Genomic DNA, 24,845 nt, shown 5'->3' with positions numbered 1-24,845 from the left:
ACAGACATTTCTCAAAAGAAGACATTCATACAGCCAACAGACACATGAAAAAATGCTCATCATCACTCGCCATCACAGAAATGCAAATCAAAACCACAATGAGATACCATCTCACACCAGTTAGAATGGCAATCATTAAAAAATCAGGAAACAACAGGTGTTGGAGAGGATGTGGAGAAATAGGAACACTTTTACACTGTTGGTGGGATTGTAAACTAGTTCAACCATTATGGAAAACAGTATGGCGATTCCTCAAGGATCTAGAACTAGATGTACCATATGACCCAGCCATCCCACTACTGGGTATATACCCAAAGGATTATAAATTATGCTACTACAAAGACACATGCACACGTATGTTTATTGCGGCACTATTCACAATAGCAAAGACTTGGAATCAACCCAAATGTCCATCAGTGACAGACTGGATTAAGAAAATGTGGCACATATACACCATGGAATACTATGCAGCCATAAAAAAGGATGAGTTTGCGTCCTTTGTAGGGACATGGATGCAGCTGGAAACCATCATTCTTAGCAAACTATCACAAGAACAGAAAACCAAACACCGCATGTTCTCACTCATAGGTGGGAACTGAACAATGAGCTCACTTGGACTCGGGAAGGGGAACATCACACAATGGGGCCTATCATGGGGAGGGGGGATGGGGAAGGGATTGCATTGGGGAGTTATACCTCATATAAATGATGAATTGATGGGTGCTGACGAGTTGATGGGTGCAGCACACCAACATGGCACATATATACATATGTAACAAACCTGCACGTTATGCACATGTACCCTAGAACTTAAAGTATAATAATAAAAAAAAAATAGAAGCAAACAGAAGAATCTGTTAACAGTGGTTGCTTCTGGGAGAGGAATGGGTGGCTGACAGAAAAGGGTGAAAGGGAAACTTTTCAATATTTATCATCTTATTGCCTTTGAATGTTGTACCATGTGCATATGTTACTTTTTCTAAAAATATGAATAAACTATCTAAAAATTAAAAAAAAAAAGAAAACATCATTGTTGTGATTTTATGGAGTTTGGTTAATGCTAACACTTTACCATTAACTGCACTTTTTTTCTGATAATTTCTAAGTAATTGGACTTTAAGACACGCAGAGATTGTGACTCAAATAAATACATATTACCACTGCTAGGTAAGAGGTAAGTATCTCTCCCACCAAATACAATTGCACCCCAACCCTTCATTACTACTGAGCTTTCTGTGGCCTCCCTATCTTCCCCCACCTCCGACATACAGATTCCCACCAGAAGGTTAAAACAGGTGAAGTGGTTGGGCTGTAGTATGCTTTTTCCCTGACTACTAGGGTCATGGTAAAAGAGTCTGAAAGTTATGGTTCTAAAAAAGATGGGCTCTTACTTTTTTGTGTGTACCATATAGCACTTTGAGAATGTGATTTTTAAAAAGCTATGAGCCTTCTGCCCAGATAAAAATGTTTATTCTTTAAATTTTAAATACAATTTCAAGCCCTTGAAGTTCATTTGTGCCTCCCATCTAAGTTAAAAATTCCTTTCTCAGAAGAGGAAATAGGAGATGTGTTTTATTTGTCCCTATCTCTCATAGACTAAATCATCTAAAAGTGGAGAAAGGAAAACATTCCCACCAGTCTGAAAAAGAAAAAAAGAGACAGACACTCTCTGACCCAGGGCCCTTTCTTTCCAAGGTTATTTTTCCCTATTTTCTTAGAATCAGAAACAGGAGATGAGTTGAAAACTATCTAAGTGATAGATATTTGCATATAGGTTCATCAAGTTACTAAACCAAATTGCCAACTTGCCAAACAATTCCATGGGAGTTCTTCCACCCCTCTCCAAAAAAGGCAATGAAAAACAAACAAAAACAAACAAACAAACAAAAAAACATTATGCTAGAATGGATGGTTCTATGGTGCCACCTAAAAGCATTTTCAACTCTGAAACCTGTATTGCCTTCCCAGAGCAGCCTGGCCTCCATGCCTTTATAAATCAGAAGCTACTTCTGGAAATCTTGGAGGGTTCAATTCCCCATCTCCTTAAAAGTCCCTCACACGCCCTGTGCTGAGAAGTGACACAGTTCCAGTAACGTCCTGCAACTTCTCAATGTTCTTTGCTGAGGGAATTGTCTCATTTCCTATTGTACACAAAGCGTTTTGTGTCACCCTCAGGTGGCTGTCTTCACCAGGCTTTGAAGGGAGGAGATCAATTTTTGGTGGTGGAAGGGAGAGAGATGTTACTACAGAAAAACAATAAAACATAGGATGACAGTAAATGTAAAGCACCTCGGGAAAGAGGAGTATTCTTCAGGCGCCCAATTACTGTTACAAAATAAGATCTTAATTCCAAATGCTTTAAGAATAGACATTTCTTCCCATCCATCAAGCACTTTTCTCAGAGTAACTGAAAAATAAGCTAATACCTCACAATAAGCTTGTCCTTTGGAAAGCGTAATCCTTCTCCTCAGCCAAAAAGGCACCATGTAACAGGGGTGGCAAATACATTTCATTTCACGTAGTAATTCCAACTGGTTGACAGTCTATGTGCAGAGAGACGCACTGAGGATTCTAAGAAGGTGACGCTGATGAGGTGGGTAAAGAATTGATTATCAATGTCTGCCACGTGCAGGCAGCTGGGAGGGCTGATGCCTCCCGCTTGCCATTTTGATGCAGAGCATTACTGAGCACCAAAGGAAAATGCAAGAATAGAAAAGCTGTATAATATATAAGCTGGGCTATAGTTGGGAACATAATTTTTTGTAAGTCTATTTTACCAGGCAATTTTTCAAGGACGTTTCTACACTACATTTTAAAAGACAAAGTCGTGTTGGGCAGCGCTACTGTGATCGAATGGAGGATGAAAATGGTTTGAGTAATACCATCTTGTTTTTCCTTGACTGGTGTCTGCAGCAAGGGGCAGCCCATCTGTTCCATCCTTGGGGATGCACTAAATGAGTCCCCCTTGGCTGAGATGGCTGAATGGAAGATGCCCTGACATCAGCCACCGTGTGTGTCCTCAAATATATGTCTCTGGTGTTACGCTACGGATGCCCACAGCATATTTTCTCTTTGTCTGAGTTAGTGGAGCAACCTTCCATCCCAGGGACGTTTGGCAAAATCTGGAGATGTCTTTGGCTGTCAAGGATGGGTGAAGGGGGTGCCACCAACATCTAAGCAGGTAGAGGCCAGGGATGCTGTTAAACATCCTACAATGTACAGGGCAGCCTGCACAACAGATAATTACACAATCCAAAGGGTCAACAGTGGGTTGAGACTAAACTCACTGTAAGTCAACAGTATGCTCTCTGGTGCTTAAAACCCACCACAGCTTCCCAGCTCAATGGTTAAGCCTGGAGGCCCTGAGTGTGAATCCTGAGCCAACCATCCACCCTGCAACCCTAAGCAAAGTACCTGGGGTCTCTCAGCCCCCACATCCCCATCCTGAAACAGGATGAGAGCAGGGTCTACTCCATAGGGTTGTTATGAGGACAAAGATGTGAACGTGGAATTAAAGATCTTAACAAACTACTTGGCAGATGGAAAGTGTTAGCAAAAAAAACAGCAATGACAAGAACTGCAACACATTCTGTTATGGTTTGAATGATTGTGTCCCCGCCAAAATTCACATTGAAACTTAATCTCCAATGCAACACTATTAAGGACTGTTTAGACCATGAGGGCTCTGCCGTCATGGGTGAGATGAGACCCTTACACAAAGGTTGGAGAAAACTAGTCAGACTCTTTAGCGCTTCTACCTTCCACCATATGAAGATGCAGACATGAAGCACCATCTTGGATGCAGAGCGGGCATCTCTCACCAGACACTGAACTTGCCACACCTTGATTGTGGACTTCCCAGCCTCAAAAATGATGAGAAAACAGCTTCTTTTTTTATTTTGTTTTATTTTTATTTTTATTTTATTTATTTATTTACTTATTTTGTGACAGAGTCTTGCTGTTTCACCCAGGCTGGAGCGCAGTGGTGCAGTCTCAGCTCACTGCAACCTCCGCCTCTGTTCAAGTGATTCTTCTGCCTCAGCCTCCCAAGTAGCTGGGATTATAGGCACCCACCACCACACCTGGCTATTTTTTGTATTTTTAGTAGAGACAGGATTTCACTGAGCTGGCCAGGCTGGTCTTGAACTTCTGACTTCAGGTGATCCACCTGTCTCTGCCTCCCAAAGTTCTGGGATTACAGGCATGAGCCACTGCCCCCAGCCAACCATTTCTATTCTTTCTAAATCATCCGCACAATTAGCATAAGATACTTCCAAAAGGGACACAATTCATGACAATCATCACGGTAGCCAAGTCAGACCAGAATCACCATATGGCTTCATTTGGTTCTAAACCTCATTCATCCACCAACATGTAAGGGTGCAGCTCAGCCAGAGCATCAGGTTTGGCAGTGTCTGAAAAAGAAAGGCACGTTTCCTTTGACCTAGCAATTTCACCTCTAAGGATGTAACCTACAGACATGTGTGGGAAGTGGTGGTGGTTGAAGATACTCCATGTAGCACTTCAGTAATGGAAACAACATAAATATCCATCAAAAGGAGGCCAATTAAACAATGTAGAGTAAACACGTGCAACGAAATACCATGCATCCGTTAACAAAAATGGAGCAGAAAAAATACATGTGTGTGCACGCGCACGCACACACACACACACACGCACACTGACAGGGAATAATCCTTAAAATATATCCTTAATTTTTTTAAAAACAGCGAACAGTGTAACTATGCATTTCCTATGCTATCTTTTATTAGTATAAATATCTGTGTAAATGTTTGTATTTGCATACGACATCTATGAAAGGGTGCATGAGAAACAATAATAATAGCTGTCTCTAATAAACTGCAAGGCAAGTGCAAGAGAGATTTATTTTTCTCTACATACTCTTGTATTTTTGAATATTGTACCATTTAATCAAAACCATTAAATAAATAATGCAAAGCATCAAACATGACCTGTTACGTACATCATTCCCTGCCTGGAAACTACCCTACTTCTTTTGCATTACATACTGGCAAATTATCCCTTGCTTAAAATGAATAGTTTTTAATTCTTTCAGTGAATCTTTTTCCTGTATAGATGCCCTCATTTTTGATCCAAACAATGTCTGCGGAGGAGCTAACCATTAGCATGCAATTTGTTGTGCTCACACTAACAACGAAAACTGCAAGAGGTTCTCATCACAACTCAGATGACAAATCACAAGGCCATACCCAACCCTACACTACCTTCCTTTGCAAACTCCAGCTTTGAAATAAAGAGCTGTCATCAATTAGCAGAGCCAGTAGGTTCTCAGAAGCTAAGCTGGATCCTAAGCTATTATTAGCACCCGAACAATGGCTGGGAGAGAAGGAAAAAAAAAAAACTTACACTAGGTTTTGCATTTTGAAACCATTTTTTCTGGGAAAAGACAAATTATATTACACAGATAATTTAGAGGATTTACCTTATGACATAAATTCTGCTAATCTTTCTCCAAACCTAAAAAATGTTGCCCCATGATCTTTTAATTTATAACTGTAGCAGAATATACTTGTGTTGTTTTTACTACCAAAAATAATTAATGTTGGTTTAAAAAAGTTAAAAGGAAAAAAAAAATCAAATGGCAAGGGCACACTGACATCTGCTGGCATTTCATAAACTTTTTTTAAGACAAGCATTTGTTCCAGACACTGCTCTCTGTTTATTCTTGTGCAATGAGGCACATCCATGGTCTCCCAAAATTATGATACCCCAGTAGGTTCCCCTCAATTACGCAAAGACAGGATCATCAAGGAAGAAAAAGCTCAAGAGTCTCTTTCTCCCTGGAGTGGATCCCTTTCTTTCTTTCTTTCAGTGAAGCAATCTGGAGTGCTATGGAATGAATAATTGTACTTTTTTTTTAAATAAGTACAAGAGTTGGGTTAGAGGCAAATTAAATTCTGTGAGCTCCTTTCCTGGTTTTATTTTGGTCAGTGGCAATTCCACCAGTCTTTGTCTCAAAATGTTGAACAAATGAGGGCACGCGGGACCACACCCTACCTAGGCGAGAACGAGGAAAATAAAGCTAAATGTTTCTTGTTCCAGGACCAGCAAGGAAGAAGGCATCTCAGAAGGAAGGAAGCAGCAGAACTGAAAGCAGGGATACAAGAGGAGGATGCTTAAAAATAGAACCTTTAAGAAAGAGGCAAGGGGTCTCTGTGGCGCTAATAGAATCTCTGAAAACAGACTCCAAAATGCTGAAGTCCCCAAAGCATTTCTTAGAATTTAAAAAATCTCTGACAGTGACATGGAGCCAGTGAGGGAACAATTAAGGGGTGGACTAAGGTGAACAAATGACCTCCCCTTTCTCATGAGAATAAGGCTGGGGTCTGGCTCTGCCTCCTGTGATGCGGTCACTCACTGAATGTACCATACAAACAGAAAGGGATCAGTCCAGGAGGGAGGATGTGAGGCAAAACAGAGCGATGTTCTGCACATGCTGTAAGCAGCACGCCCAGCAACACTGCCCCTCATTCTGATGGGCTCTGAAGTCAGCAGTCTCCCCACTGTCATACTGTTTGTGGCTCCTTCTGTTCCTTCCGCAATACATGCACATATGTGCATGTCACATACACACATGTACATGTATACACACATGTGCAGAGATGTGCACAAAAATGCATTTGCACACAGAGATTTGTGTGCACATCCACTCACGTGCACATACAAGTGTACACATCTACACATGCACACACATTGCCTTTCTTGCAGGGTGCTCCTTGTACCTTATTCTCGCACCAATCTTGAATATGCTGATAAAGAATGGTACTAGTCAAGATCTTGCCCATCTCAAAAAGAACACAGGGCACAGGCTCCTGAGAGCAGGGCTGCCTGTTCTGGCCTCTGCAAGCTTTGCCAGCCACATCCCTTCCCTTGCTCATACCACCCCAGGCACGCTGGCCACCTTGCTGTTCTCAGGACGTGCAGAGTTCTCTCCTTCCTGCCCCGGGCTTCTGAACACATCGCCAACTCTGCTCACCACGGACTCCTCTCCTCTCTCCTCCCCACTGGCCACAGCTTGGCCCTTTTCTTTCTTCAGGCCTTAGCTTAAATGTTGCCTAATACCTCTCCTTGGAGACGTTTTCCTGATGTTCCTAACGAACTGGGTCACCCATCCTTTCATTACATGAATGCCCCATTCTGTTGCCGTTTTAATACTTACGATAATGGGTAATTCCATTGTCTTTTTACCTGCATTCATGTTTTGTGTCAGTCTCTCTCGCTACAGCATAAGCTTCACTAGGCAGACATGATATCAGTACTGGTCAATATACCCACCCCATACAATATCCCCAGTGCCTAACAGTGCCTGGCCCAGAGCATGGGCTCAGAAATGTTTGCTGAATGCAAGAGAAAGGCAATAAATGGCCCAATAAAAGTGAAATGATGTAGCATAAACAGTGCTCCAGGAAAATGTTTTTTAAAAGGAGAAAATAAGAAAGAGTAACCATTGGCACTGTTGGGACTCAAAATCGCATTTCTCTAACTTCAGGTCTAGCTCAAGATACCAAATGCTGCACTATATGGTCCTATTTTCCAGGGTTCCTAGTGTTTTAAAGGGCTGTAATTTACGTACATCTTTCAATATTCACCTACCTTATATACCTTTATATTGATTTCTTATTCAGTCTTCGAATATGTTAATTTTAGGTACCTTACAAAGGTATTCTTTTGATACAGTAACATATATCACAATAAAAGGTGAAAATTAAAATAAGGCTAGAGAAATAAAACTGAGTCAAAAGTGAGGTTAATATGCAAAATCCATGCTATCGAATTCTATTGACTGCTGTGATGGAACTGTAAAATCCGCTCTGAGCTTCCTGGCAGGCTTTGTGAAAAGGGAACACAAACCCATATTCCACTTAGAAGTGTCTGGTACATAAACACCAATCAGAACCTGAAGAAAGGACAAACTCTTTCTGATCCTGAAACCGAAGCTAACACAGTAAGAGCCAACAGAATCCTCAAAAATGTCAACATAGGGCTGGGCATGGTGGCTTATGCCTGTAATCCCAGCTTCTTATAAGGGAAGATTGCTTGAGCCCAGGAGTTCAAGACCAGCCTGGGCAATATGGTGAAACCACATCTCTACAAAAAAACACAAAAATTTAAAAGCACAAAAATTAGCCAAGCGTGGCAGCACATGCCTGTGGTCCTGGCTGCTCAAGAGGTTGAGGTGGGATCACTTGAGTCCAGGAGGCAGAGGTTGAAGTGAGCCATGATTGCACCACTGCACTCCAACCTGGGCAACAGAATGAGACTGTCTCAAATACTACTACTACTGCTACTACTACTACTAATAATAATAATAGCAAATAAGATTCAAGAGTTGAATTCTTCATAGCTTGCTTGTCGTTCTTGTTTCTTACCAAGAAGTTCTTGGTTCTTACCCTCACCTAAACTCAATAACGTTTCTTTTTCTCTCTAATGCTAGACTCAACTGTAACAATTCTTAAACTTTAAATGGCCTATCCTTTTTCTGTGTGCATACATAATGTCTAGTTTTTAAATTTTGGGGCGAATTGCCTTTCTTATACCATTTCTCATTATAAACTGACACCAGCGAAGCACAACTCAGTAGAAATAAGTTTATAGAAAGGGGTGGATGGTTCCTTGTCCTTGGTATGCACTTTTGAAGATTATTTTAAGTTTACACAGACAAAACCAATAAAGTTTCCTGAGCAAAATGAATGAAATTCACTAAGAAACAAAATATCTTTTCCCAAACCACAGCACGTGAACTAGGGAAACTTTTGTATCAAAGAGTCATGGTGTGAGAGGCTATTGTCTGAATATGACAAGGTAAAAAAAATAAGAAGTGACTAGCTCAGAAGTCTGTGTGATTGCTGCTTGACTTAACTCACTCCCAGGTAGCCATCCTTGGAGAATCATTTGCCTTTTAACAGACAAGTAAATGGAGGCCTAGAGAGGTGCAGTAACCGGCCCAAGGTCACACAGCCAGAAAGTGGCAGAATCTGGATCCACAAGTTAGGTGTACCTGGCTGCCATGACTTTGTCCTTTCACACCTTCAAATCAGGGAATTCAATCTTCTCAAAGCTTTTCTGACTCCAAAATAGCCCCATTCAGTGCCTCATCACCTTGAAGTCAAGACATTTCTTATTTAACCAGCATCCTACCTGCTGTGATTCAGACTGAACAACCTCTCCCAATCAGAAATGAGAAATCCTTCTACAAAGAGTCTCATGTTCTTTTTTTTTTTTTTTTTTTCCAGACAGGGTCTTGCTCTGTTGCCAAGGCTGGAGTGCAGTGACATAATTACAGCTCATAGCAGCCTTAAACTCCCAGAGCCAAGCAATTCTCCTGTCCCAGCCTCCTAAGTAGCTGGGACTACAGGCATGAGCTACCACACCCAGATATATATATATATTGTTAAATAGAGATAAGGTCTCATTATGTTGCCTAGGCTGATGTCGGACTTCTGGCTCAAGCAATCTTCCTGCCTCAGCCTCCCAAACTGCTGGGATTGCAGGCAGGAACTACCATGCCCGGCCATTATGTTCTTAAAGAGAGGTATCAGCCATGCCCTTAATTCTCCCCCAAGGAAACTCCTGCACTTTCTCTAACTTGTGAAAAGGACTGTTTTCCCTCCACTGGGGAATTTCTGCATGCACACACTCCCTGCCTCCTCTTATCGGCCTTTGCAATCAACGGCAACCTGAACTGGACTCAGCTTTCTAAGGATGCTGAAGAAATAGGTGTGATATTTACAATGTGGTAACAGTAAGTCATGGACATCTTTAAGAGACTCACTCGAGAACACAGGCAGTGACCCAGAATCAAGGCAGGGGACTGGTCCCAAGGGAAACAGACACTAAGCCAACACCCCTGGGATCTGACCAGGGCTACTGATGCTGAATCAGCCCTCTCAATCCCCTGCTCCGTCACTTTTCATAACGAGTCTAATAAATTAGTGTTTCTCTCTGCCAATCAATCAGAACCCGTGCATATGGCTGCTGTCAGCATCCTCTGCAGGCAGAACTCCACACAGGGCCTCAAGTCTGTCAACGATCTCAACCGTACATTTGCAGCTATGCTGGGTTCTTCCCCCTTCACTCTCAATTTGTCACCTCAGTTACAGTCAAGAGGAAAATGTAGGAAGCGCATTCTGGGACCAATTTGCTGCCCAAAGGGATTGTGAAATTCTAGCAACAAAAACAAGGTTAATAATGCTATCATTATTATCAAGGGATAATAGTAATTGTTATGATTTTCATAGTCAGCCCCATGACTTCCACTTGCACTAAATATACACTAGGTGCCAGGCACTTTGCTAAGATAATTTACGAGGCTGATTAATCCCCAGACGGACTGCACAGTGTTGTGATAATTATTCTCTCCATTTGTAGGCATAGACTGAGGTTCAGAAAAATTGAAGAAAGTGAAAGGTTTTGGAGCTAGAAAGTGATGGAGCTGGGATCTCAAGGCAGACACACTGATTCTGAAATCTCAGTGAAATACCTGCACTGCCTGCTTCCTCGTATCTTATCATGGTGCCTCTGCTATTCCCTGCATCCCAAGCATGCCCTCTCCACACACAGCAGGGGAGAGAACTGCTTGAGTCTGCAATCTCGATTTGCCATTTAGTCACTGGGCCTCAGTTCCTTCATCTCTCAAGTGGGTATAATAAAGGGTTTGCCATGAAGAGTTAATGAAACGACGCACAGGAAGCCCTAGCACAGAAGGAGCTTCCAGTAAGTGTTATAGTTATTAGAGTCCCAACCATGGTACAAAGAAGACAATTTTGAAAACCTCAAGTCCTCACCCTCATCTCTGACACTCTATATTCTAAAATTCACAGAAAAGAGACATCCACGTCTTGGGGAAATGCAGAACGAGCAATGAACAAGGTGATTGCACAAGTTCATCTATTATGCTGGCAAAGATCTAATTTTGTTCTCAGAAGAAATGAAGAGGGAAGCTGATTCAGAAGACGGTGATTAGATGGAGTGAGCAGTGGTTTGCACACCACATTTTGAGTGGCTATCAGAGCAGCTCCAGCTGTGACTGCATGATGCCCAAGGACTGCCTGTAGGCAGGCAGGTGGTCCAACCCCTCCCTCAAAATCATGCTCAGAGCGTGAGCCTAGAGAAAGAGGCCAGAGATGCCCTGGGCAGCCCAAGGTCTTGGGGCTCCAAGGAGACAGACAACAAGACAAGAGCCAGATTGCACCAGTGCAGAAATCCAGCGAGGCTCTTATACAACGATAAAGTAATATTGCAATAAATAGAAACAAGTGCCTTGTTTTCCTTTTGTGGCTCTAATGGGCTCAGCATCACTTCTCAGAACAACTCAACCTATGCAGCGAGAGCTCCCTAACCAATGCACACACTGCCTCCCACCCTGCCCTGCGTCTTACAAAGGCAGCAAAAGGGGCCATGTGCACAGTGATGAGCATCAGGGGCTATGGACTCAGACTGTCGGGCTCAAAATCCTGGAAGTGCCTCTTACCTGCTGTTGTGCCCTTGGACAAACTGCTTAACGCCTGCCTACAACCCACTCTCTATGTGCAAAATAGGGATCCGAAAAGCACCAACCTCAAAGTGTGCGAGAACCTTCAAGTGGAATAATTCATTATTTCCATGTGGGGCTTCTGCTGTGTGCCTTGCACCACACTAGATGCTAAGGGGATAGTGATGTCCAAACAAGTGCATACACGGCCCACCTGCAGTTGACGGTGCAGTGGAGTAAGAGAAAAAGGATAAAACAGAGTCACTCAATAAAATATAAGATGCCCCTGGGATGGCTGTAAAAAAAAAAGGAGGATCCACACAGGGAAACAGGGACAGTTTCTCTAAGCCTGGGGCTTTTGAGCTGTAACCGGAAGGATGAGTAGGAAGTGAACAAGGTGAACTGCTGGGAGGGTGGGGGAGGCGATCACATGCCAGAAACACATAGCACAATACACAGCCATGAAGGTGGAGTGTTTGGTTCGGCTTGTGCTACGTAGGAAGAGTTCAATCCATGTCCCCTTATTACGATGTTCATGGCACATATAACAGGCAATAATGGAGTTCCAGTATTGTGGATAAAGACAGTCAATAAGGGAGGAAACCTGGATGGTCCAAGTTGTCCAAACCCTCCATCAAATTGCACCTCCACCTTCCAAGGGCAGGGCAGCCTCTGAAGATGGACAATGTCAGCTGCACTTAGAGCTCTCCATAAGCAACCCACTTTGCACTGTCAATATCTGTCATTACCCTGGCCCACACTTACCAATGGGAGAATCTGTGGCCATACTCTGAAAGGGAACCTACCCGGACAGATGATCAATAAAGGGCATCTGTGTGCAACTGTTCTCAGGGTACTCCCAGGAGAGATGTCAGCCAAGCCATCAAAAGGATGTGGTGGAGGGGGGAGGGTGAGATGGGGGAGGGGGGGGGGGGGGGGGGGGGGGGGGGTGCGGCTGCTCACGTATGCACACACGCACACATGATGTTGCGTCTTTGAAAGGAGGCCCCAGAGAAAGAAAAGCTAAGTAGGCTAATGTATACAGATGTATCCTCCCAGGGTCTTCCACCCTCACACAAAGAACATTACTGGAAAATGAGGTTCTTTTTCCCTATCAACTAATCCCTCTTCTTGAGCGAAAGATTTCGGTCTAAGCCCTAAAAAGCAGGAGGTGGTGTGGAATTGAGTTTGATTTATCAGACGTTGCAGGGCTTACCTTTTCAGATGTCACTGAGTCCACAGACCAAATTTGCTTATAGAAATGAGTTGAAACTTGGACGGCGGGGTGGGGGGGAGAGCTGGCTGGCCAGGAAGGCACGCTTGTTTACTTACTCATCTCAAAAACACCTAACAAGTTTCCCATAATGTTTAAGGCATAAATATATCTTGGTATCTCTCCGCATAAAATCCCCCAATGGTTTCCCATTAGAATAATAGCCAGGCTCCCTTCCTAGGCCTCAAGGGCCTATAGGACCAACCTTCAATTGTATGATTTTGTCATTGTTCCCACCTCTGGATCTTTGAGCTTGCTGGTCCCCTTCTGTGAAACGCCCTCCATGCAGACAACCATCCTAGAATGGAATTCTGTCAGGACAAGGTGTCTGCATCTATTGATCACTCTGCACTTGAAGTACTTTCAGTAGTGCTTGGCACACAGTGGGTGCTTGATGAACACTCAGGAATTTATAGAAAGTAGGGGTGAATGAGGCTGGGCGTGGTGGCTCACACCTATAATTCTAGTGCTTTGGGAGGCCAAGGAGGCGGGTGGATCACTTGAGGTCAGGAGTTCAAGACCAGTCATGGGGAAACTCCATCCCCACTAAAAATACAAACACTAGCCAGGCGTGGCAGAGCACACCTGCAATCCCAGCTACTCAGGAGGCTGAGGCAAGATCATCACTTGTACCCAGGAGGCGGAGACTGCAGTGAGCTGAGATCGCGCCACTGTACTACAGCCTGGGAGACAAGGTAAGACTGTTTCAAAAAAAAGAAAGTGGAGATGAGTAGAAGAGTCATTGGATACATGTATGGATCCACAAAGATCAGCTACTTCTTTTCACGAAGTTCTCAGGTCAAATCTCTCCTTTCTGGAATGTCCCCCCAAGTCACTATCACATTACAATTTCTGGAACCCTTGTCATTATCCTTATGAAAATATATTTCAACGTCTTGCTTATGATGTGGTTTCCCCTATGACAATATAAGCTCGAAGAAAGCAAAGTTCTGATCTGCCTTATTCACCACGCACAGGCTTTAACAAATGGTACGTTCCAAATAAATATTTATTGTATTAGCCACTCCTTCCCTGAAGACAACACACACTTCTGTAGTAGCAGGCCACAGTCACCCACGTCTCTTTGACTACCGACCAATGACAAACCAGTGGTAATGAGTGACAGTGCTCAGAATGACTGCAGATTCAAAAAATGAGGACAGTTCCCTGTGTATATAACTCCACGCGTCACTTTTCATAAAAACCCCTAGTCCTGTGACTGAGTCTAACTGTGTTCACAGTTGACATCATCTCCAAGTGCTGGATCCCCTTGTTTTGAAGCTCCGTCACTGATTGATTCTTTAATTAAAGTTTTAATATTTATACGTGTGCCTCGAGGCAGTATTTTAAATAATGGAGGTAGACATTAGGAAGAGCCTCATGGTGTCTTTAAAAACATCGCCTCGGAGTTTGAGGTCTCCGGCACAACGCTGTGGATAAATGTGAAAGCAACGGATTAAGGGATGATTTTAGGAAAGTCAGCCAGTATTAATTTGTGGATGCTGCTTACTGTGTAACTCCCATGCTGGGTGGCAAAGGCAGGACGAGCTGCCCTCTGTCCTTCAGAGCAAATGTGCTAGGATTTCAATAGTCTCCTTACACGCCACTGGGAAATTGCTGTGTCTCCAAAGTATTTTCTGTGTCAAATACGATTTCCCTCTTGGAATGTGTTCATTACTCCACACACATCGGCTGAAAGGATGCAAACAAAATGGTCTAATTTTCGGAAAGGTGAAATGTCAGATTCCTATACAGGGCAGACCCAATTTTCTGGATACAAAAAATATATATTAACAGAAAGGACTTTGATAAAATATAATAGCTCGGGATGGTTCAAGCTAAAAGGACTAAGCTTTTTTTTTTTTTTTCTAAAATCATCAGAGACATGAGGATGTCTAGAAGACCTGTGCTCAAGCCTTACAGGAGGAGGTAAAAAAAAAAAAAAATAGCTTCAATTATGATGAAGAGAAAAATAGGGGAGAGTGGGTCAATTCCAGGAAGAGAAATCCACTCAGACCCATGTTACGGCTTCATTTCTGAATGGAAAACTCTGTAGCTTCAGGGTGATGTAAAATACTGTATGTTCTACAGACAGCAAGATTTATTACAACATTGCTGAAACTTTATACCTGTTGATTAGATCAGCAAATCCTCATTTCCCTGGCCCCCGAGACCCTGGCCACAACCTTCTACTCTGCTTCTATGAGTATGATGATTTTAGATCCCCAAGTCCCTCATGCAGTAAAGGTAAATAACTCCTGAAGATCTCCTATACAACACTATCCGTAAAACAATCATGTATGATACATTTAAAAATCTTTTCATAGGGTACAGCCCATGTTGTGTTCTTGCCACAACAAAACTGAAATTCTTTCTAAAACCTGGATCAAGGTATTTGTGCATTCAGTTTGTTTATGGGCAAATGTGTGCCACAGATGTTTATGTGTTTATACAATTAAATGTTATCATAAATTGTTTAAATACTATCACAACTTTTTTTTTTTTTTTTTTTTTTTTTTTTTTTTTTTTTTTTTTTTTTTTGAGGCAGGGTCTCATTCTGGTCACCCAGACTGGAGTGCAGTGGTGTGATATCGGCTTACTACAGCCTCAACCTTCCCAGGCTCAAGTGATTCTCCCACCTCAGCCTCCAGGGTAGCTGGGATTACAGGTGTGCACCACCACACCCACCTAATTGTTTGTATTTTTAGTACAGACAGGGTTTTGCTAAGTTGTCCAGGCTGGTCTTGAACTCCTGGACTCAAGCAAGTCACCCACCTCAGCCTCCCAGAGTGATGGGATTACAGGCGTGAGCCACTGTACCTGGCCACAAAATTTTATATCTAAACACAGGAATTGCAATGTGTGAATCCCAGGATGAATGATAAAGCCACTTCTAATATTCTTCAATTCTTGTGTTTTCAAAATATTCTATGTATTTAAAAAATGATGTTCTAATTAAAAAAAAAAAAAAAAACAGATTCGCTAAGGCAATACTTTCATCCCAGGGGGCCAAGGAGATGAAGGTCTTCCAGTGGGTCAGAAGAAACGCACAACTGCTGCAAAAATTTAATTTCAGGTGTTTGTTGAGACAGCAAGTCAACCGCCACCAGCCTATGCCTTGGCCAGTGGGTCCAAGGCAGTTTGTCCATGCTCCTCCTTGGAACGTGCAGTGACCAGAATGGGACACTTGAGGCTTCTGTTGCTTATTTAAAAGAAAATGCATGTGTGTAAGGCAAGCCACCTGCCTTTCCTATCCCACTTGGTGTTGTAAGGCTCAAAAATTAGAGCAATCTACTGGAAAGAATAAAGAAAGAAAACTCATATAATTTAGTCACTTACCATGTGCAAAACCTTGTTCTAAATGTCTAGTGCTTTAGGTAATTTACCCCCCAAACCCTCTGAGGACCGAACTGCGACTGAAACTCTGATTTTACAGGTGACAACCAGAAGCTCAGAGAGGTAAAGGAACTTGCCCAAGGTCACACAGCTGGCAGATAACTGAGCTAGAAGCCCTGTGCTCTTCTGGGCCACAAAACTCCACTCTCGGGGCCCATAAGGTGTCACTTTCACTACTGCAAGGAATGACGACCTTTCTTCCTAGCCCGAGGCAACCATAAGCTCACTTAAGGAAAGCCAGGGAATTCTTCCAAACCGAGGGCCTCCCTGATGAGCTCAAAGAGGACACAGGTTTTGAGTCAGCCCCACTTTTTACCAGCACAACTACTGCCAGCACCACCTTTACCCTTCATAGGCCCCAGGTCCTTTGCTTCTGAACATAAAAGATCTTGGCTAAAAATAAATCTGCCGGTAGCTCCAGCCAGGGCCTCTGTGGTCACTTAAAAATTGAAAGAATCCAGGCCCTCTCATCTTTTTTTTTTTTTTTTCTCTTTTGTAACAAAGATAAATGATAAATGGAGGGGAGATGAACTAGGACAGGGGGCAGGGAAGGGATCGCAGGCTGAGGCATGTCCTAAACTTGTGCGGTCAAGGCCAGGCCTCTCTGCACAATGGAGTTATTTAAAAATAAAAATAAACAGTCATTATTCTAATAAAGGAAAACCCAAGTTAGGAGACATGATGTTTCAACTCAAACAAAGCTACACGTCCCCCACTTTTTTTCAAGTTCAACTGAAAAGACCTGCCTTTGGGGTGCCAATTGCCCAGACTGCCTGACCAGGATTTCCAAGCTCTTCAGTAGCCGCACCCCAGATGTTCTGGGGCCAGCAGGTGCACCCCAGCTCTGCCCCACACAGGAGCAATGAGCTCCCTCCGGGCTCCCCCTCCCCCGGACACTCCCTGGTAGCAAGGAATGGAGTTGGGGGCTCCAGGACAAGGTTAGATTGGGGTCTTCCCCTCCCTTCCTGAGTCGAGAGCTTCCGGGCTCCGCGTGACACCTGGTCCCCGAAGCTGGCGCCAGGGAGGCTCCAGGAGCTCACAGCCAAGTGGCCTCCCGGGCGGCGGGGAGACGGGAGCGGCGCCCCACGAGCCCCGCCCTCGCCTCCATCGCTGGACAATTGGTTGATTGGAGCTGACAAGCCCCCCCTGGCCTGCACTACAGCGCAGGGCTGACATCTGCTACTCCTGGGTTTCCTGCTCTGGGGTGAAGGTTCTTTAAGGCTCCCAGGAACCAGGGGCACAGCAGGAGTTTCCCATTCGCGGGTTTCCCGGCTGGCCCCCTCCCCTGGGGTCGAGGTGGCACCGCGGGGCATTGATCCCAGTGCCAGTAAACACAGCGGCGCTCTCTCCAGATAAGCGAGCCTCCTCTTCCCCTCCTCCCACAAGGGGTTCGGGGCACCTAAACGCCTTCCCGGGTCACTGAGAAGCCTCCTTCTGCACACCCTGCCGGCGGGGGCAGCGGCCCGGGGGCGCGCTGAGTGCATGCTTGCAGCCGGCCAGGGAGACTAATCAAAGTGCGCAGGCAGGCTCCTGCTGCTCCGGGCACCTAGGACTCGCTCCCAGGAGGACAGACGAGGTAGCCTTAATGCTTCGGAGGGGCGCTCTGGGGCGAGGAAGGACGCGCTTCTGGAAGCGACGCACAAGGGGGCTCAGGGTCTCGGCCCCCTGGGGGCGGGGGAGGGACACGCCTCGAGATCTTTCCACACACCCTTAAAAAGTTCCCGTCCGGAGCGCCCAGACTGGCGCTAGGAGGAGGCCAGTTATCAGGGACCTAGCGCTTCCCTATGTGGGACCCTCTGGACAATGTCAGGGTGGGTGCAGAGGCGATGACTCTGCCTGGACTTACCTAGAACTCCCGGCGAGCCCGGCTGCGGTCGCGTTCTCGGCCCCAGACCCCCGAATTCCCGTGCGCTCTCTGCACCCCCAGTCACACTCACCATAAGCTGGAGGCGGCGGAAGGGGGTGCTGGCTTCTCACGCACTGTCTGCAACTTCGCGGGCAGGTCAGCCCCGCCCTGGCGCGCCTGCCTGGGCGCGGCGAGGGTCCGGACAGTCGGGGACCCTGGCGGCCACTGGGTGGGTGTCTGGAGCGCAAGGACTCTCAATCCCCGGCGCGCGGTCCGCTCCTGCTCTCTCTGCCTGGGCAAGAGGCTCGGAGTTCTCCTGCCCCGGACGCCGGGGCGGGGCCCACGGCTGGCTGTCCCCTCCAGATGCGGGGTGCTCAGCTCGGCTCACTCCTTCCTTCTTCAGCCCCGGAGGCGCGCGCGTGGGTCCAGCCAGTGCCGCCGCCTCTGCTGTTCCCGGGGCTGGCAGAGCGCCCCCGCCCCACCGCGGGTGCTGCTGAGGGGCTGGGACGAAGGGGGAGGGATTCCCCTCCGCGAGTTCGGGTTTCCCCACCCGACGCGGCCTCTGGGCTCCGTGCTCCGTCCGCCGTCCGCCGCCCGCCGCGCTGCTTGGAGAACCACTTCAGGGCAGCGCAGCCAGTCCCACCGGCTCCGGCTGGAGGAGGCGGCGGCAGCGCGGCTCGCACGGGGACTGGAAAGGAGGTGACCTTCAAACCCTGCGCTCGGGAGACCGGGAAGGGGGCTGGGGTGATCGAGGGAGCGGTGTGTCCACGCAGACGGCCAGCAAGAGCGCTTGCAGGCGGGCGGCAGAGAATAGAGAGGAAATCTTCCAACAAAAATATAGATTAGAAAATAAACAAAGGAGAGCGGGAGAGAGCGCGAGAAAATATGTGCATGTGTGTGTGTGCGTGTGTGTCTGTGTGTGTGAGAGAGCGCGACGAGCAGCGAGCAGCCCCGGCTGCGGAGCCAAAAATAATCCGGTGCGCGAGGGAGCGCCCCCTCCCCCTTCCCCTCGCCAGCGCCACCGCCGCCGCGGTCACGCGTGCAGCCCTGGATTCCAGCGGGCGGCGGCGGACACGCGACCCGGTGCCTTGGTCTCCTGGCCTAAAGGGGAAAGAGGGTGAAAGTTGGATGCTGGGTGAATGAGCCCAGGACTTTCACCTGCGCCTGTCCTCGTCCTGGTGGTCCCCAGGTGGACTCACTCATTGAGCACTAGCGCCCTCCTCCCGACCCCAATCAAAGTAGACAAATCCTCCCGAGAGACGCTAAGTGGAGGCAGCTTCTTGCCCCAGTCCATTTCTTCTCTGAGGAAGTTTTCTAGCAAGTCTTCAAATCTCGCGGCCAGGCAGAGATTGAGTCCTATCCAAGATGCAAAAAGTTATTCAGGCTGGATGCGATGCAGGGCTGGGGTGGATGTGGCTGGCCTGGGACGCCTCCACTCCTCACAGCTGGGCCTCTCCTGTCCTGCCCCCTTCCTGGCCACCTACTCCTGCAATGGACGCTGAAGGTGTCTAGGGATTGTCCTCCTAGCAGATGCCTTACAGCCAGAAGCCCCATGACGGGTTAATACACACTAGCACTTAATAAGCATTTACTTTCCACCAGATGCTGTTTTAAGCACTTTACATAGAGTCTTTTCAACAACTGGAAGTATATACTGGAGGTTTATCCATTTCACAGATGCTTACAGAGATTAAAGCAGTATTTCTCCCTTTCTGGGTCCCACTCTGGACTTGAGTGAGAAACTCTGCTCCTTCCCCCACCTTTTCCTTTCCCTCACTCCCTTTCTTCCTCCCTCCCTCCCTTTCTTCCTTCCTCCTTTCCTCCCTCCCTTCCTTCCTTCCTCCCTTCCTCTTTTTTCCACAACTATTCCAGGAGATTTTGTTGTACAATAAAGTCAGTCTGAGGTTCAGTGAGTTGTAATTTGTTCAAGGTCACATAGCTGGCAAGGAACCAGGATTCCCCAGGCAGTCTACCTAATTTTATGTGGCACCACCCTGCCTTCTGAAGGGCAGATGGGATTGGACAAGGCCAGATTCCAGCCTTGAGCACTTGATCTGAGGCTCCTGTTCATTTTCCCGTCCTGTGATGTGATTGCGTTTGCACTCATACCATGGATCCTTTTCTAAGAAATGCTGTAAGCTTTCCAAAAGAGGGGGGCCATGCGATGTGCATTCCTGTGTACAAGATGTACGTGTATTTCCTAGTGCCCATCAAGGAGCAGATTCATTAAGGCTTCCTCTTGCAATCCTGTTGGGCTGGGGTTTCTTTCAACCTCAGAATAAAAGAAAGGGAACTTCTGCCTATAATTGGATTACTTTTTAAAGCATGCAATATTTGATCACCATTTGAAAAAGTAAGTTTGCAAAATCCAGAAGACATCTTTATCATTGGCCCCAGCGATTTTGCAATTTGGGTTGGTTTTTACCATACATTTCCTTAGAACTCTCTTTGATAATAATGTATTTGTATGTAAGCAAGTTTTTTTTCTTTATACTAGTCTCATCCTTCAGTGATAGCAAAATGAAACCATAAATCGGGGTTGGTAACATCATAATCATTTCCCCCCAGAAACTGTTTACAATGGGAAAACCACCAAATTTAAATATAATTGCCTAGCAATGCAGGGAGATGAGATGGGTTGTAAAAGAGGTATTCTCAATTTAAAAGCAAATTATCAATAATGAGAGAAGAAATAAATGGCAGTTAATGGGAAATTTTGTGGAAATATGTTTTGTGCAAATTCACCAACAGGAATTGTTTCTCTATTCTCCTTCATTTTTTATTCCAGAAAGGAACAAATGAATGCAATCATTCAAGGCAGTAACATCAGCTGTTGTTTCATTAAAATGGGTAATTGCTGGGCCCTTTGATTTTTTTTATATATATATAACCATTGGAAATGAAATAAAACATATTCAGCTATCTGAAAATCAAGGTCAGCTTGAGTCCGCTCTGATTTATTTATTGTAGAGTAGAAACAGGCTTAGATAGATTAGTGGTGAGTGTCAGGCATGACTCACTGGTACCTGTATTGCTACATAGCTTAATAAACTTAATATGAGTGTGGGAGGCATCCATTACAATTTAAAACAAAATTAGAGTAAGGATCAATATGGCATGCCATTATGCTATTCATTTGCAAAGTATTAGTTTCTTTCTCACAATGACCTTTCGCATTCCAAGTATAGTTTTTCCTGTCATTTCTCCATGTTGAGCCACTGGAAGGTAAATGACAGGTGCTGAAGTTGACAGCTCCCAAGACAACCCAGGGCCAAGAATCGCCCTGCTATGGTTAGAAAGAACCTGGAGACTTTGGCTCCTCCTACTGGACATGAAAAATACTTCCCAATTTGTGATCTAAGCAAATGTCAAAAATGGCATCTTCCATAAAGCTGGTTTAAAAAGAACAAGGACTTTGTAGCCTCCTACTTGGCTGAGACCTATCTAAAGTGTAAGTTTCATCATCTTACTTTCAAACATAGGATCTTCCCATAGCTCTTCATTATTCCCCAGGATAAGGTCTAAAGTTGTCCATGTGGTTTACCAGCTCCTGGCTTTTTTTCTTTTCTTTTAAGACGGAATCTCACTCTATCACCCAGGCTGGAGTGCAGTGGCGCTATCTTGGCTCACTGCAAGCTCCGCCTCCTGGGTTCTGGCTATTGTCCTGCCTCAGCCTCCCGAGTAGCTGAGACCACAGGTGCACACCACCACGCCCGGCTGATTTTTTTTTTTTTTTCCTTTGGTATTTTTAGTAGAGACGGGGTTTCACCTTGTTAGCCAGGATGGTGTCAATCTCCTGACTTCATGATCCACCCGCCTCGGCCTCCCAAAGTGCTGGGATTACAGGCGTGAGCCACTGCGCCTGGCCACTCCTGGCACTTTTTAAGTTGACTCTGTGACCCAGGAGGGCTGTTCTCTTGCTGTATCCAACCTTTTGTATATGTTGTTCATCCAGCCAGGAATACTCTTACATACGCTCTTTTCCTGGATAGCTTCTGTTTAGTTTTTAGATCTCCATTTCAATATCACTTTCTCCCTGCCAATCCTTCATCTCCCTACCCAGCCCCCCATACACACAGATAAGGTCTTCTTGTGAACTCCTCTAACACCTCCATTTACCTTTACCCTGTCATTTGTCTCAGCTTACCGTAAATGTTGTTCTCTTCTATTAAACTAAAAGGTCTTGATGTCAAAGATTTGTTCCCTGATGCACAGCACCAGCCACATAATAAGCTCAGTAAATGTTTGGTGAACTTTCCTTCTGCCCTGCAGTAGATTGCTGTCTAAATGGGCTAACCACTTTGGAATGAATTGAGAAGTCAACCTGCTCCTCCATTTATGTAGTCCTTTATTGTTTCAGTCATCAAACATGCATCCTTCTTGAGGCTAGTCCCCCATGTAAACCATTGAGTATATAACCTAGACTCCGTTTCTGCACTCAAGAAGCTTATAGTCCAAGAGCATATGCAAACACATAAATAAGTGATTGCAACTGTCTTGAAAGATTTGGCCAATATTGAATAGGGGCCTATAGCGAGATATCGCAGAAGGGCAGGTCAGGCAAAGCATTCTAGAGAAGGTCATGTCTAAATAGAGAAGATAAGTAGGAATTCCCCAGAGAGTTGGGTGATGGACATTCCCGAAGGAGAATACAGCTTATGAAAGTGCCTGAAGCAAAACAGCATAGCTCCTTCTAGGAACAGCAAATCAGTTCAATATAAATAGAGTCATGCTGAAGTCAAGGGGCTGGACAGTGGTGGAAGAGCCAAGACAGTAGGAGTTGGAACTAAAGATGTGGGCTAGGGAAGGCTCAAAACAGACTCTGAAATGACTTGTAAGGCATATTTGCTTTACTACAGGCAGTGGAGAGTGACTAGTTAGCTTTTCAAGATGCACCATCACCATAATGATTTCCAGTACCAATCCTCTGGGCTTCACTCTGCCTTCACTGAGGTTTCACTGACCATTTTCTCCATTATTATCTTATATTCGTTTAAGAACTTTTCCAGAAGGTCAGTGTAAACATCCAGTGAATTCCAGAGATTTGTAGATTACTCCACAGTACTCTAGGATTTTTAAGAGATTATTGGTGATATATCACACAGAATAGGAAAAGGATGAAAAAAGCAAGCTAAAAAATATCTAATATCTAAAAATCAAAGAAGGCAAGTGATAGTAGTTCTTCCTTGTACCTGTAATCCCATCAGTCTGGGAGGCTGAAGTGGGCAGATTGCTTGAGCCTAGGAGTTAGAGACCAGCCTGGGAAACACAGTGAAACCCCATCTCTGCAAGAAATTTAAAATATTAGCCAGGTGTGGTGGTGTGCACCTGTAGTCTCAGCTACTTGGGAGGTTGAGGTGGGGGGATTGAGGCCACAGTAAGCTGCAACCACACCACTGCACTCCAACCTGGGCAACAGATTGAGACTTGGTCTCAGAAAAAGAAAAAAAAATCAAGTAGCCAAGCATCCTTTTATTCCTCCTCATTCCTCCTCTCAAATATACCTTTCAATAGCAGTCACAGAAGAGTTCATATGTTACTTAAATGTATTCATAAATGACTCTGGGTTCAACTAAATGTATTGTGCAATTTAAATATTATATAAGACCTACTTTGCCCTCAAGTTCTCAGTCTTCAGGCTTACCTGAAGGCTTCCTCACAGTCTGAGTCAACTAATGAACTAATTAAAACAGTCTGAGGACCACAGGGGACTGGATTGCACCTTATATTCTCTGTTCCCCCCTCCGTCCTTGGGCACATGGCAGACACTCAATGTATAGTTATTGATTGCTTGAACTAACTCACCATCTATCATGTAGGTCAGGGTTTTGATATTAACCAAGACTTTAATACTGAGAATGAGCTATCCAGTGTGCAGAGATGAGGTCTCTTTGTTCCGAAAAGACACCAACTTTCACACTCTGTTTCAAAGTGTCTTTGAAATAGTAAACATGATAGTTTTTCCTCTTCTACTTGGGCTCATTCCTTTTCATCTCCTGCCTACATCCCCTTAATAAGATGGAGAAAATAGTAATGGTAACAAAAATAGCACCTTAAGCTATGGTCATGGTGATAACAAAAACAGTCACAAAAGTAACAAGCATGTCGTATTTACTATATAATCTCTCTGTATATCTCATTTAGTCCTCACAGTGTAACTCTAAGTGTAAGTAGTATTATGATTTCCTTTTTAAATAGATGAGCAAACCAAAGCTTAAAAGAAGGAGGAAATTCAGTGTCTTGCCCAACCTCACAGAGCTGGCTAGTGGTTAGAGTGGGACTCAAAACTTAAGTCTGTTTTGTGTCAGAGCTGGGTTTATGAGACATAAATCATGATGCAGCTTGTCTTTCTGTTTACTAGGACTCATCTCCATGTAGCCAGGCTTAGAATCATGTCAATGATTCATGATCATGAGAGTGGAGATTCCTAACCAATTGGTCTTAGAATAACAAAAATACAAAAGAAGGTTCAGTAATCTGTGGCACCAAATGGGAGCCTGCCTATATAAAGAACACTTTGGAAACAAATATTCTGAGCGTCATCAGATTCAAGTAAAAACTCCTGATTTCTTGGCCAATAATAAGTAGAAACTAAGCTGTGTCTTTGATTTAGGGCAGGCTAGTTTATATGCTATTTAGTATACCTTTATGAAACATACTATCATATGTATCTTTTAGAAACATATGATACTAAACTAAAACATACTATCTTTTAGAAATAAGAGAAAGGAGCTGATGAGTAGGACAGCCGGTGTTCATATCCCGTATCTGCTACTTAATAACAATGTGAACTAAACAAGATGTTTAAGAAACATCAC

General features: G+C 44.7%; 1 protein-coding gene across 4 annotated transcripts in view; it reads right to left on the bottom strand.

The window, feature by feature from the left end:
- The window catches only part of LOC111551668 (RNA binding protein fox-1 homolog 1), a 1,700,664-nt gene extending 1,681,662 nt beyond the window's left edge, over positions 1–19,002 (bottom strand). For 3 of the 4 annotated variants that reach the window (XM_026446850.2, XM_023225717.2, XM_023225712.2), the window contains exon 1: positions 18,028–19,002. Coding sequence is in view for 1 of the 4 variants with exons in the window: in XM_023225709.1 (XP_023081477.1) it covers positions 18,119–18,121 (3 nt within the window). In the remaining 3 variants the exon portion in view is untranslated. The remainder of the gene's footprint in view (positions 1–18,027) is intronic. The other variant, XM_023225709.1, reaches the window with a different exon arrangement.
- Positions 19,003–24,845: the final 5,843 nt, after the last annotated feature.

Source organism: Piliocolobus tephrosceles, chromosome 17 (assembly GCF_002776525.5).
Source record: "Piliocolobus tephrosceles isolate RC106 chromosome 17, ASM277652v3, whole genome shotgun sequence".
NCBI classification, from domain to species: domain Eukaryota; kingdom Metazoa; phylum Chordata; class Mammalia; order Primates; family Cercopithecidae; genus Piliocolobus; species Piliocolobus tephrosceles.
The sequence above is the reverse complement of the archived record's forward strand: the minus strand, read 5'-3'. Positions and strand labels throughout refer to the sequence as shown.